This window comes from Daucus carota, chromosome 1 (assembly GCF_001625215.2).
Source record: "Daucus carota subsp. sativus chromosome 1, DH1 v3.0, whole genome shotgun sequence".
NCBI classification, from domain to species: Eukaryota; Viridiplantae; Streptophyta; class Magnoliopsida; order Apiales; family Apiaceae; genus Daucus; species Daucus carota.
Window position 1 is genome coordinate 51,010,568 of NC_030381.2, and position 15,565 is coordinate 51,026,132.

Below are 15,565 nucleotides of genomic sequence, written 5' to 3' on the forward strand. Positions count from 1 at the left end.
AAAACATCATCAAAATTGAGACAATATTAACAAAGGCTGGAATAATAATCAGTAGTATAAATCCCATACCTTAAAGAAGAAGAATACTACTAGGTTCTTGGAGATTCTTGGGTGTTAAAGCAGGCAGTGACAAGAAGAATACTAAACTTCTTAAACATGCATGCAAGACTCGATCGCATAATATAACAATAACTACGTGGTTACTTACCACTTCTTGGCCATCGATCATCCCCATCTCTCTCCCTCTCCCCTTCTCTTTCTCTCTCTCTCATGATCTCTGACCATCGCCAATCCGCACGAGAGAGAGAGAAAGAGAACGCGAGAGAAACAGAGTCTCATCCATCGCTCACATGTGTTTTTGAATTAACTTTGAAAATTTATAGGCTGAATTTATAGGCTACCGTCTATCGAATTACTATATTCGATTTGTAATTTTGTTTGATTTTCGTGTTTTTATCCTTATCTTGTTATTTCTAGTGATTTTCATTTGATAGGATTTCTATTTATTTTAAATATTCGCTTATGTTATATCCATTTTTTAGAGTAGAAAATTAAAAAATACATTTTTTTGAAAAATTCATTTTTTATTTTTGATTTACCTAGTTATCAGTTTATATGAGTACTATTTGATGTGCAACTGCAAATATGTTTTTCGGTTGGATTTGTTATTCTGAATTCCTAAATTTTCTAGGCAAGATTGTAGTTTCTGGATGATATTCCATTTATTTAAATTTTAGAAATAAGTTACGGCTTTTTAGTTGTTTAGGTGAAGTCTAGGATAAGTCTTCTGTAGCAGTTTTTTCTGAAAAACATGCGAAAAATTGTTTGAAAAATCTAAAAATAATTTTTTCAAACAGTAACTTCTAGCTGAAAAGCTGTTTTTAAAAAAAAACAAATCTCTCATATTTTTAGAAAAAACTGCTCTTCATTTACACAAAATTGTTGCAAATATCACTATCAAACATCATCGAAAACATTACCTTTTAATTATAATTTAAAATAAATAAATATCAAAAAATTATCATCAGAAACTCCATCCGTCCTAACCAATAGTATATACTGGGGGATGGGATGCGACACAAATTTTAATACTTTCACAAAATCTAGTTCTATAACTTATTTTTTAGATTTTAAATTTTTATACAAAATAAGAAAATTTTAAAAATAAATTACATAACTATATTTTATAAGAGTTTTAAAATGATATTCCATGAAGCGTATACAATTAATTGGGACATAGGAAGTATCTAATTTTTACAACAAAATTTTTTTTACCTCCACATTTTCTAACAATAATCCCAAACGGACCCTAATTTTAGGATTTTTTTTTTTTGATTTTCAGATATTTAAATTTTATATTATCTAAATATATGGGATTATATGGGATCAGTATGGATCCGGTTTTAGAAAGGAAGGCGTTAATTGTGCCTTAATTGAGCGCGTTAAGTGTGCCTCCTAATCGAGTGCGTTAATTGTGCCTCTTAATTAAGAGCGTAAATTGTGCCTCCGGGCGTTAATTGTGCCTTAATTGAGGACGTTAATTGTGTCTTAATTAAGGGAGTTAATATTTTATTAATTGTGGCTTAATTGTGAGCTTAATTGTCTCAATTGTTAGTTATCATGATTGTGGGAATATTTTGATCTGCACTTGCAACATACACGTGTTTTTAATAATAATTATTTATTGGATATATATAATCTGTTACATATATTGACTTATATTCTTCTTGTTTTCTTTGTTTTATTTTCAGGATTCTCGGAAGAAAACTAGTTTTTTTTTCAGATATTAAAGTTTTATTGTCTAAATTTCTCCGATCATTTTACATGTCCGACGATTAGATAATAAGTTTTCTTGCATGAAAGAATTATCACGGTGAATTACCGATTCATATTCGTTGAGATTTATTCTAAATTTTAAAAAATATTGATTTAAATTCGAAAAATATTACGTGGCCGTTAAGAGCTCCGAATCTCCCTCACCGATAAATTACTAATAATTAATATTTAATTTAATGAAATTAATTGCTACAAAAAGACCATTCACTTTCCTCTTTGCCCACAACTCTACGATACAAATACTCAAAAATAACTCAAAACCGCCCACAACCCCTGTATTTTCGCGCCCATCTCAAAAACTTCCTCAACACTCTCCAATTTCCTAGGGTTTCAAATCTCATCTACACAGTAAAACACACAAATATAAACAGACCCATTTTCTCAAAACCCCATCTTTATTCACAAATCAAAACACTGAAAATGGTGAATTTGTCAGGAGGGTCAGTTGATATGATATGCAACAGCAAAGATAAGCATGTGGATATCAACCCAATACTTCAAGTTCAAGATGTGAGGATTGTGCAGACCACTAATTCAGCTTCTGAGAGGTACAGATTGTTGCTGTCTGATGGGGTTTTCACTGTTCAGGGGATGCTTGCTACTCAGAACAATGATCTGGTGAAGGCTAATAAGCTGGTGAAAGGGTCTGTGGTGAAGCTCAATGAGTTTGTTTGTAATCGCATCCAGACTCGAGTGTATGTATCTTTTCATCTCTTTGAATGTTTTTTTTGGGTTTTGTTGTGTTTTTGCTTGGTGGGTTCTTGTTTTTTAGGTTATGTGTGTGAAAGTGTTGGGCTTTTGGTGCTTTCTTGATTTAAGGTTTTACAAGATTGGATTGGATTTTGGAGATTGGTTTGTTGTTGTTGTTTGTGTGGAAATGTTGGGTTTTCGATATGGGGTTCTTCGATATTGGATTTTGGAGATTGGCTTTCGTTCTTGTGTGGAGAATGTTGGGTTTTGATTTTGATTTTTTTTATATAATATGGGGTTCTTTAAATTTGGATTTTAGAGAATGGGTTATTGTTCTTGTGTGTGAAATTGTTTGATTTTGATTGGGTTTTTAATTGGGATTCTTTAAGACTGGATATTTGACATTGATTCTTGTTTATGAGTGTGAACTGTTTGGGTTTTAGTATCTTTTGATATTGGGTTCATCAAGATTGGATTTTGGAGATTGGTTTCTTGTTTTCCAGTGCTTATTTTTGGACTATTTTACTTTTTTATTTGTGGAAGTCTCGGGGCCAGTTATTCTTATGTGTTTGTATTTGATCTATAAATACTTGGAATTGAATGGTGCAATAAGTCGAAGAGACCGGAAGCCAAACTTGAATTGTAATAAAATGTAGAAAACATTGAGGTTTTACGTTACTAGTAGGTGGATAACTTTGATGCAAAGCTAAAGTTCAGTATTTTGTTGGAATTGCAAGTGGAGAATGAAACCCAAATATGATTTTATATTTTTAGAAAAAAACTAGATATAAAAATAAATTTCAGTTTGTTAAATTTCTGTATATGTGTGTACTGTCAGCTAAATAAGAAAGATCCCTAGTTTGCTTTTATTGAACTTGTAAAACTTAATATTACGAGTAGTAATGTTTATCATCGTTTTATCCTCGTCTAGGAGTATTTCTAAACAATTATGTGGATTCAATATTACTATGTCTGATTCAGAGACGCTCTAAGATTCAATCCTCTAAACAAATATCACTGATGACTTATTTGAATCCATATGAAATTCTTTATTCATTTCTGATGTTGTGTTATTGATGTCAATAATTTTGATTCAGGATAATTATAATTGTCAATCTGGATTTGGTACTAGAGCAGTGTGAGACAATTGGTGATCCAAAACCATATCCACCAATAGTTGACGGTCCAGCAAAACCTTCCCCGGCTTCTAACATAAGTCACAGCGGAAATTCTAATAATCCTCAATATCACAATGGAAATTCAGTTGGTGCTGGGTTAATGCCTAACAATGAAAATGTAGGTGTCGGAAGTTATATGCAGGCTCCTGGACAAGGTAGGAGTTCTGGTCCGCCTTTATACAATAGCTCTCTTGGCAGTAAAGCAGAATCAGGACAATATAATCAAACAACTTCAGGCTTTGGATATTCAAACACAGAGTCTGCTACTGGAATTTCACGATCACCTATGAATAATCATGTGCGTCCTATTCAGCCAGCATATCCTCAGGTACCTCCAATGTATGGAAACAGGGGACCAATCGCAAAAAATGGAGCACCTCCAAGGATTATTCCTATTGCAGCTCTTAATCCATATCAAGGTAGGTGGACAATCAAAGCCAGAGTGACAGCAAAAGGGGCTCTCAAACGCTACAGTAATCAGCGGGGTGAAGGGAAGGTATTTTCTTTTGATCTTCTTGATTCTGATGGTGGAGAGATACGTGCAACCTGCTTTAATGCTGCAGCTGACCAGTTCTACCACCAGATTGAGGATGGCAAAGTATATTTAATTTCTAAAGGCACGCTGAAACCTGCCCAAAGAAATTTTAATCATCTCCCTAATGACCATGAAATTATGTTGGACAGCTCCTCCACAGTGGAGCCTTGTTTTGAAGGTGAACACTCAATCCCGCAACAGAGATTTCAATTTCGGTCTGTAGCTGAAATTGAAGGTATTGAAAATAATACCGTTATTGATGTCATTGGTGTTCTTTGCTCTATTAGTCCATCAAGCCCGATAATGAGGAAAAATGGCACTGAAACTCTGAAGAGGGCTCTCCACATCAAAGACATGTCTGGAAGAAGTGTTGAAGTAACTTTGTGGGGAGATTTTTGCAATGCAGAAGGACAAACACTACAAAACATTTGTGATTCAGGGGTATTTCCTGTTTTGGCTGTGAAATCTGCTAAAGTAAGTGACTTTAATGGGAAGGCTGTAGGGACAATACCTACTAGTAAGGTGATTATAGAGCCAGATATCCCCGAGGCTCACAACTTAAAAGCTTGGATGGAGACTGATGGAAAGAATGCTCAAGTATCTTCTATATCCAGGGAGACAGCAATAGGAAGGCAAGATGTTAGGAAGACTATATCACAAATCAAAGACGAAAAACTAGGGACTTCTGAGAAGCCAGATTGGATCACAGTAGCTGCTACTCTATCATATCTTAAAACGGACAATTTCTGCTATACTGCATGTCCCCTAAAGATCGGAGAACGACAGTGCAACAAAAAAGTTATAAACAATGGAGATGGAACGTGGCGATGTGAGAGGTGTGATCAGTCTGTTGAGGAATGCGATTATAGATATATACTCCAGTTTCAGATACAGGACCATACTGGCTTAACATGGGTAACTGGATTTCAGGAAATCGGCGATGAAATTTTTGGTATTCCTGCAAAAGATTTGTATATGATGAAAAATGAGGACCAAGATGATGAAAAATTTTCAGAATACGTCCGCAAGATTCTCTTCAACAAATATTTGTTCAAGTTGAAAGTGAAGGAGGAGACATTTAGTGATGAACAGCGGGTGAAGTCCACTGTGGTCAAAGTAGATAAACTAAATTTTGTATCCGAGACTAGAGGTCTCTTGGATTTACTTAATAAGCTTCAGGGGGTTGACTCAAGTTCAGTAGCTTTGAAGTCTGAAAATTCTGTTCTGAACACTGGAACGAATAATGCTGCATATGGTAGTTTTGGGATTAAGGAGTCTGCACATCCTAAAGTCAACTATACGGGAAATGTTAGTTCTGCTGGTCAAGGGATTGGGTTGCCAGCAAGTCAAGTAGGTCAGTTTGGGAACCAAAATGTTGGTTCTAGGCTTGCATCAACTGGGCCGACTAATGCATATATGATGTGTAGTACCTGTGGTGGAATGGATCACAGCAGTAATAATTGTCCAGCTGCTATGGATGTTCAAGAGCATTCATATGGTGGAGGTTTCAATAATCAGACGATTCCTGCTGGCAGTGGCAGCACTGGGGGTGGTGGCAGTGGTAGTGGACAGTGTTACAAATGTCATGAACATGGTCACTGGGCTAATAATTGTCCCAATGCTAGGAGTGGGCTTCCAGGTTATGGGAGTGGCAATGTTTCTACTTCTGCTGGTGGTGGTGGCAATGGTGGTGAGTGTTTCAAATGTCATCAAAATGGTCACTGGGCAAAAGATTGTCCCAGTGCAGGGGGTGTGACTTCTGGTTATGGGAGTGGCAATGTTTCTGCTTCTGCTGGTGGTGGTGGCAATGGTGGTGAGTGTTTCAAATGTCATCAAAGTGGTCACTGGGCAAAAGATTGTCCCAGTGCAGGGGGTGCGACTGCTGGTTATGGAAGTGGCAATGTTTCGTCTGGAAGATACGGAAGTGCTTCAAAGCAGTATGTGGGTGGCTACTGACTATGCAGGTAATATAGTCGAACATACTCTTGTAGGCTGTTATTCAAGACACACACACACACACACATCCATTTTCTTGCCTAATTTGAGGCCTGTTATAGGGTTATCTGACCTAACAAGATAAAAGTCCGAATATGATTAATATGCAGAATCTAGGTCATAAATAATGAAGATCTAGAACTATAAGACCTGTATGAAAAAGGTTGTGTGGCTTGTTTACAAGCCAATTAGCTGAAGCATTAGTAAGATTATAATTACATCTGGATATTGATCATTTGTTACCCTGGAAAGTGGCAAGTTAAGTTTTTTCTGCTATTAATTTTAAAGTTGTTGATACTTGCTTGCATATCGAAGTTGCCTGTTATTTGCTAAGTATAGTTCAAGCTAAAGGTATGATGATCAGTGTCAACGAGTTTACTATTGCTATTGTGATATACAGAAAGAAAATCAGCAAGCTAAATAATGTAACATTGTTAATATTACCCTATATGAAGACTAACTTACAGTTTAGGACAAAAACAGTCAATAATATGAAATCAAGGTTGCTTGTAGGTAGCAGCCTTATTCTTTCCTTATCATATTTATGATACCATTGTGCTGATAATGGTTTCTCTTGTTTTTGCTTTTCAGTTGGCAGCTAATCATAAAATCCTGGTCACTGGGCTCAAACCTTTGATATTGGAGATTTTTGGAACTACTTTTGTCTATAATGACCAAGCTTGCTGTAATTGGCACTTAGTTGGCCTTTTTATCTTTGATCAGATCTTTGTTTTCTTGTTTACTTGTGTTCCCGTACATTATTTGTTATCTGTTTTCTGCTACATGTGTTTATAAATTTACTGATGTATGGCTTTCTTGTGTGCTTGACATTGAATGTTTAGTTAAATTCTTAATGTGGCAAAACGGGCAGATGTTTTTAGCAACATCTTGCTGCTGCTTTATGTTAGAACTGCTTCACCACAAGAATTATGTTCAAGTGTTACTGATATAGAAAGCATCGGAGTCGGTAGACATCGTATATTTTTTCAAGTCTGCTGTCACAGAAAACCATCTTATATTCTAAATTAATTTTTCTTTTTTACTTCAGACAGTTTCTTGCATACAGTCTGTTTCTTTGTTATACTGGCAGCATCATTGTTGTTTATAGTACAAGTTCATGTGTATCTAGAGCAGGCATGATACTTAATCACTCAGACAATTAGTATAATTTAAACCATGTTTTGTACTTAGTCCATTGATTACCCTGCTTACTTGCTTTTATCATAACAAATTTAAGTTTACAAGTGGTAAAGCAGAATTTATTTATTTATCTCTTATAGAAGATTAATTTCAAAATTATGGTTTAGTCATGTATCGCTTTTTATCAGCTAAATTAGAACAATCTATCGATTTAATCAACTCCTGGAGATGATTCAATAAATAATCTCTTTAATAAAAATACTGTATTAGAAGGGCCCTTTTAAAAAGAGTAGATTGTCAGTTAAGCTTTTGCAAAACTAGATCTAAAACACTTTAACTTTCTGGATTCTTTAATCACAACAAACAAACACGACACATATTTATACACCAATAATCGATATATAGCACTGCATATGACAATGCCAAGTAAAGAATAAAGTAAAGCCTTGAAAACCGATTTATACTGTCGGTGCTCCAGTCCTTTTCGATACTGAAATAAATTATATCTGCATGCTGCGAGACTAGTGGTGCTTAGAAACGACATCGTGCGTGCATGTATTTTTGTTATATACATGCCGTGTTTTTATGCACAATTTAATCACTAGACGATGAATCTTTATTTCATTTTCGAGATTTATTAATCAGAGTCACGCTGTCTTATCTCCATGTGATATGGCACGATTTAGAACATGATATCAATTATTGAGATGGGAGATGGTGTGTTTGATTAAGCTCTCAACATCCTTTAGTCATATTCTTCTTTTATCTTTATATCTGTATATTTGCGCGTTATGATTCAACGACGCTTGTTTTAATCTGGTCGAAATTATAGTTCTTAAAAATAATTCATTAGATAATAAAAGACATCGTATGATAAATATGAATTTAATCTGAATATTATCAATTTTTTAAATCGGGTATCTGGGCCCATTTACACACAGCTTGACTGATCTTGTACGACATCCAACCAATTTGGGAAGATATATTGCTGCGATAAGTTGAGAGCACGTTTAGTTTCTAATTCGGACATGGCAAGGACTGAAAAAAAATCTGGGAATGTAGCAAGTGGAGCCTCATAAACAGTGCAGGATTACCCGGTGAAACCAAACTAAAAATATCTACTGTATATTCATTCTTTGGGTTCTTTCTTTTTTCTAAAGAGTGAGTAAATGCTACTGCAAATGAATACAGAGATTTTTGGATCATCAGTGACAATGAAAATCAGGAATAGAAATGAAAGATAAATATACATTTCATAAATATGAAGCAAATGATTTTCTCACTAGATGTAGATCAGATTCTCATTTCATATAATAAATTTGTCAATGCAAATATTAACATATAATTTATGATTTTCAATTCTTATTAACCAATTCATTAATCATGATCCAAATATCCAAAATTGTCCAGAGCAGCTTAGCAATGCACATATTGTAAGAATCTGCATCAACCTGGTGCCGGCCCCTTGTCGAACAGACCTGTATCTTCTGATCTTCATCTCCATTACTCCTCATATAATGATAGTAGTATAAAATTGCAACCTGTTTGGGTTGTACGGAATTTTTGGTTTTAATTATACTTTATTTTATTTTTTTTTGAACGAATTAAAGACATTTGACATTTGTATGGTGAGCTAATATGTTGACCATAGTACAACAGCTATATAGTTTATGTCAAAAATAATTTACTAATATTCAACAGATTGGGTTGAGTAGAAGAGTTGAAATTGAATGTTAGAAATAGAAAATTGAACAAGTTAGTTGCACTACACCAACCCATACAGTTTTGCAATATTATATGATGCGGTAATGCATTTATTGGTCATCGTGGTTTGTTTCCACCGTCAACAATGCTTCGGACTTCTTTTTCTACTTTCATCTTGAACTTTTTATCACACTTACCTTTATAAATTTTATCTTAAAAAATTTATTCTCATATATATTCACATACATATTTTCTTTATAATATTTTATTATATCTTGTTCTTATTTCGATTAAATCCCCAAAATTATAGAGGTGAAACAAAGATTATACATATAGGTATGCACAGCTGAGTTGACGGTGATTTGGCCGATTGATAATTTGATACTACTTGTTGCGACTTGTGAAACTTTTGCACATCATTAGGTGTCAACGTTTTAGTGGGAATTTTCTTTGATGCACTGTAGCTACCTTGCTCAGAAATAATCATAAATTTAAGGTTTCATCACATGTATTTAAATTTTGTGTTGTAGTAATTTTCTGTCACCGTCACACTTGATTTTAAGCTTTGAATACAGGTTTCAAATTTTTTTTTAATAAATAAAGTCTGTTACCAATTTATTATAATTACTAATGATTCATCAATTTTTTGGTTATCTTGCCCAATTCCTAGGCGACAAAAAACCATTATACTAAAAAATGAACCTTTCTTTGTAGCGAGACATACTTGGTCTACTATAATGTTTCTGTAATTGCAAATTTGCAACATATGGAAAATTTGCTCGATGATATATACACACAATTTATGCGTATATAATCAAATATTTATGCGAACAAGTTGCTAGATTGTCGAATTTATTCTCAAAATGAATTTCAGATATCATACATTATGATTTAATTTATTATTATTTTATTGGACCCTACATGCACAATAATAACACTATTTAAAAATATTTCAAATTAATCTAGTTTAAGAAAGAAACGTGAAACAATAAGAATATTTCAGCTATTTTTGTGCGTTCACAACTGCACATAGCACAGAACAATCAACCAAGGATACCATTTATTGCAAAACTACAAACTGTGTGTCAGTTACAAACTTATATTACCACCTTTTTTTATTGTAATAAAAATAAAAACCATATTTTTGACAGAGGAGAGAGAACTGAAGAGAAGGAAGAAACAAGGAAGGAACCTTTGAAATGATGTCAGATGGTAATTTATCAAGACAAAGAAACAAGAAAATATAAATACAATGAATAAGACAGCTAGGTAGAAGGTAAAGAACCAGTTCACTTTTTTTTTAAGGTGCTTGCTATCTGTATATATTCACACTTGCATATGTGTGTGTATAAGCTTCTATGTGAGACCAACTAATCTATCTCTTTCTATTCACATTATCCCCTTGAGCTTTGCAGGCTTTACAGAAGAGAGCTACTTAAATTTTGAGTGTTTTTGTAGATACAAATAAATTTATTTGCAGATTAGAAGTTGGAAAGAAGGCCTTTTGCAAATCTTTAACTGAGGTACTTCATCTGATCTCATCTATGTATGTTCTGTTTGATTTTATATTCTTTTTTGGTTTCTGTGTGAGTTTGTATGTGATGCAATTCATTTTTCTTGCAATCTTCTTGAAGTTTGTGTAATTTTTTGTTAAATTGGTGATTAGTTGATGGGTATTAGAAAAGATAATCTTTTTTCCCACTTTTACTTTTAGTTGGCATATAATTTTGGTGGGATTGGTTTAACACTATGGTCTTTTATTGTTGCTTGAACTAGAAGGATTGTTTGTTTTTTAAGTTATTTGTGCTATTGGTATTTGATTAGTGAGAAATAAAACAGCTGACTCAGCACTAAGTAAGTGATAATGCAAGAAGTATGAGTTTCCATTAGTTTGAGTGATTAGCTACATATCCAGCTTGTATATGCAATAGTTTAGTACATATGTTTCTTTCTCGGTTTATGCATGGTTGTTGTAGTGAAGTTGATTGCTTTGATTTCCTCTCATCACTCCTAGACTTATTTGCAGGAGGGTCCCGTTAGGCCGATTGATTATCATTGTCTAGTAGTCCTGGGGCCCAGTGTCATGTGAATTGTAATAGGATATTTGCAACTAGATCTTGTTGTTATATGGGAGAACTTGAGCACATAGAGAATTGTAATGGTTGGTTGGGTTGGAACTGCATTATTCTCTTACACATGAGTACTTGTGCCTAGATAGATCTCCATATATTCTGAGGTATTCTTACAATGGTCTACAGACTTGATTAGTCGAATTTAACATTCCAGTATCGTAAGTTTTCTGGTTTAGTAGGTGTTACTATATTAGTATAAGCCATTGCTTGAATCTGTAAGTGCCGTCTAGTCATTCCTCCCTCTCTTATCCGGTCTCTTGTGCAGTTTCTGTAGCTTTTAGTAGTATATTTGATTGTGAGTACTTGGTATTTGTAAACTTGTTCAATCAGCTTTAGCAATTATCACAATTGTTGATTTCCAGAGATCTATTGAAGCTGTATTGACTCTGCACTTCGTTTGCTTTCCTCCAGATATTTAATTACTTGGGCGACCATGAAGCACAAGGATGGAAAACTGATACATGACAAAAATCCCAGGATTGTCCCCCTGACAGTACTGCTGGTTGTGTTATGTGGATTCTCCTTCTATCTTGGTAAAATCTATTGTCCTGAGAAAGACAGAATTGTGGCTAATGACGTAGCCAAGGCAGTGCCATCATCGAAGGCAGTTGTTCCCGTTTCTATGCAAGTGAAATCTGTTTCCTTCCCCGATTGTGGAGTTGATTATCAAGATTACACTCCATGCACAGATCCCAAGGTACAATTTGTGACTAAACCAGTGATGTTAAGGTCTCTTCTTGGTCTAATATATTGTGAATATTTTTGATGATACATATTAAAATAACAATTTCATTTGCACAGAGATGGAGGAAGTATGGTGTTCATCGTCTTACATTTATGGAACGCCACTGCCCTCCTCTTTTTGAGAGAAAGGAATGTTTGGTTCCCCCACCTGATGGTTACAAGGTTCCAATCAAGTGGCCTACAAGCAAAAATGAGTGTTGGTACAGGTAATATATATAATATATATCTCTTTTTTCTCTTAGTTAAGTTACTGGGTTAATTGTCTCTATCGTAATCTCCTGGTAATCAATTTTCGGTGATCTTTCAGGAATGTACCATATGATTGGATTAACAAACAGAAGTCCAATCAGCACTGGCTGCAGAAAGAAGGGGAGAAGTTTCATTTTCCTGGTGGAGGCACTATGTTCCCCAATGGTGTTGGCGCATATGTCGATTTGATGCAAGATCTAATCCCTGGAATGAAAGATGGAACTATCCGGACTGCCATTGATACTGGATGTGGGGTAAGTCTAATCATGTGTAAAATGCTTTGGATTTCAATATGTATTAATTTGCTTAAAACAGTGTTCTGCTTCTAGTATTTATCTTAGGCAAACAAAGCTGATGAGATTAATAGGCTGGTAATTGATGGTTATTTATTACCTGTAATTTGCTAGTAATTTGTACTATAATACGTGTTGTAGGTTGCTAGCTGGGGAGGTGATTTACTTGATCGAGGGATATTAACAGTTTCACTTGCTCCAAGAGATAACCACGAGGCTCAAGTCCAATTTGCTTTGGAACGTGGAATTCCTGCAATCCTGGGAATTATTTCGACACAGCGACTGCCTTTCCCATCAAACTCATTTGATATGGCTCACTGCTCAAGATGCCTTATCCCATGGACAGAATTTGGTATGTGAACTCCTGCATCTTAAATTTATAAAATTCAGGAGGCATGTACAACATGGCTTGCTTGCTTTCTTGAATGGACGTTCCCTTCCTTAATAATGATGCTAAGCTCTACTATCACCAAGTTTCCATTTCTCTGCAGTTCTTTGCCAGTAAAATCTTGAACCTTATTTGTTTGGTTTCTCTGCAATATGCATTTAAAAATCCACTATAATAGAAATCCATGACAACTATAAACTCAGTTCCATGTTTTGATTTTGGTACGGCAATATCTTGTGATGAAGTTGGTCATATGTAAGTTTATATGTCGGCTGCAAAAAAATATTTAGGGCTGTACAATGAACACAATGCTTTATATTTATGAATTGGCAACTGTTAGTATGTTACTTGTAATCTGTTTTTTAGAATACATTTATACTGCAACGTTCATAGGTATTGCATTAGTTGGCTACTTCTTTTTCTTCTTCTTTGTTTCTGATATGTTTGTGATTTTCTTAGGTGGAATTTACCTTCTCGAAGTTCACCGTATACTTCGTCCAGGAGGATTTTGGGTTCTATCTGGGCCACCAGTGAACTACGAGAACCGTTGGAGGGGTTGGAACACTACTATTGCAGACCAAAAATCTGATTATGATAAGTTGCAAGAATTACTTAAATCGATGTGCTTTAAATTATTCGACAAAAAAGATGACATTGCTGTGTGGCAGAAGTCTTCAGACAATAGCTGCTATAAGAAACTTGATAGCCCAGATGTATACCCGCCTAAATGTGATGATGGCACTGAACCTGATTCAGCATGGTACACCCCACTCAGGCCTTGTGTTGTCGTTCCAAACCAGAAGAGGAAGCTAGCACTACCTTCCCTTCCCAAATGGCCCGAAAGATTGCACACTGCACCAGAACGTGTTGCCGATGTTCGTGGTGGAAGTGATGGTACTTTTAATCATGATGACAGTAAATGGAAAGTGCGAACAAAGCACTACAAGAAGTTGCTTCCGGCAATTGGTACAGATAAGATAAGAAATGTAATGGACATGAATACACTTTACGGGGGATTTGCTGCTTCTGTGATCGATGATCCCTTGTGGGTAATGAATGTAGTCTCCTCCTATGCTGAAAATACTCTTCCAGTAGTCTATGACAGGGGCCTGATTGGAACCTACCATGACTGGTAATTTTTAATGCTTACAAAGTCTGCATAATGGCACACTTCTTGCCCTCTAAGATTATAGTTTTTAATAAGACTCTATACAGATATTGAGACATTGATCATTTATTTTGCAGGTGTGAGGCTTTCTCAACATACCCTCGGACTTACGATCTGCTTCATGCTGACAGTCTCTTTACCCTCGAAAGTCACAGGTAGGAGCTCTCTGTCTTCATATTCCTTTATCTCCTCGATATTTCAGGCGCTTTTTGAATATTAACTCTGTTTATTTGATTATGTTTTCTTGACTTTGTCTAATGCTTGTTGTTACTTGTTCAGATGCGATATGAAATTTGTGCTACTAGAAATGGATAGAATTCTTCGACCTAACGGATATGCAATAATCCGTGAGTCAGTCTACTACACAGATGCAATTACAACCATGGCCAAGGGCATGAAATGGAGCTGTCGTCAAGAAGACAACGAGTACGGAGTAGAAAAGGAGAAGGTGTTGATTTGCCAGAAGAAGCTGTGGTACTCTAAACAAAGCTCTCGATAAACCAACAAACAAAATACAATTGATACTGATAAATATCATGGAAGAATGGCTGCATCAACTATAGAGAAGAGAAGAAAGGTGCCGTAACATTTACAAAGAAATATAGTTTATTTATACTTTAAAATTAAGAAAGCTTTTCCATATCACATAATGTATTATTTGTAATGATCCCCAGGTTCTTGTAGTAATTGCTTCATTCTTATTTTTTCCGCAATCTTTTGAAAATGTGAATTGTGTAATGTGTTCGGAAACTTGGAACATTACATATTGATCTTGATGTATTTAATGAGATATATACTAATTTCAGTGGTTTGTTTTCATGAGATTGAGAAGCAAAGAATACTGCTGCTTCTGTATTCTTTTCTAAGGTTGCTATCTACGTATTCAGATCATGGTCGTAGAAATCATTTTTCGAAACTAATCAGTTGACCTATTGATGCATGATCTATCAAAGATAGTTCGGTTGACCTAGTGATTCATGATGTATTGGGATATTTTCTGATAAATCGAATTTTTTTTATCAAATCAGAATGTAATCGGTAAATCGATAAAATATTTTTCACTAAATTTTTTTCACTAATTTGGAGGTTTTGTAGATAGTACTATAATAATTACTCCCTCTTGTCCTTATTATAAGACACCAAGACTTTTTGCACACACTTTTAGGTGCTTTGACCACCTACTTAAAATTATTTTTTTTAAATTTTTCTTTTTCTGAATTAAAATATGTAATATATATTTTAATTCAGAAAAAGAAAATTTTAAAAAAAATAATCTTAAGTAGGTGGTCAAAGCACCTAGAATTATATGCAAAAAATCTTTGTACCTTATAATAAGGACTAGAGGGAGTAAGCTAATTATAAAATACTAGCCTTTAACCCGTGCAAAGCACGGACGGTTATATAATTCGTAATTTATTAATTATAATTTAAATCTTAACACCATATTATTAGTATTTTAGTATTAATGAATTGGATTTTAATTAAATTATATTAACCAACTGATTATATCTTC

At 34.6% G+C, this 15,565-nt stretch overlaps 2 protein-coding genes across 5 annotated transcripts; both read left to right on the top strand.

Moving 5' to 3' along the window:
* The first annotated feature begins 2,109 nt into the window (after positions 1–2,109).
* Positions 2,110–7,062, top strand: LOC108205410 (replication protein A 70 kDa DNA-binding subunit A). The gene is made up of 3 exons (XM_064085988.1): positions 2,110–2,531; positions 3,624–6,203; positions 6,826–7,062. The coding sequence occupies exons 1-2, from the start codon at positions 2,257–2,259 to the stop codon at positions 6,193–6,195; spliced, it is 2,847 nt and encodes a 948-aa protein (XP_063942058.1). The 5' UTR covers positions 2,110–2,256; the 3' UTR covers positions 6,196–6,203; positions 6,826–7,062.
* A 3,223-nt stretch (positions 7,063–10,285) lies between these two features.
* LOC108204629 (probable methyltransferase PMT21) lies at positions 10,286–14,874 on the top strand. 4 transcript variants are annotated; one of them, XM_017374162.2, is made up of 8 exons: positions 10,286–10,601; positions 11,622–11,907; positions 12,012–12,160; positions 12,262–12,457; positions 12,638–12,848; positions 13,344–14,016; positions 14,130–14,207; positions 14,332–14,874. In XM_017374162.2, the coding sequence occupies exons 2-8, from the start codon at positions 11,644–11,646 to the stop codon at positions 14,549–14,551; spliced, it is 1,791 nt and encodes a 596-aa protein (XP_017229651.1). In that variant the 5' UTR covers positions 10,286–10,601; positions 11,622–11,643; the 3' UTR covers positions 14,552–14,874. The 4 variants fall into 4 exon arrangements, with proteins under 4 accessions (XP_017229651.1, XP_017229652.1, XP_017229653.1 ...); XM_017374163.2 differs by lacking the exon at positions 10,286–10,601 and adding an exon at positions 11,174–11,314; XM_017374164.2 differs by lacking the exon at positions 10,286–10,601 and adding an exon at positions 11,306–11,425.
* Positions 14,875–15,565: the final 691 nt, after the last annotated feature.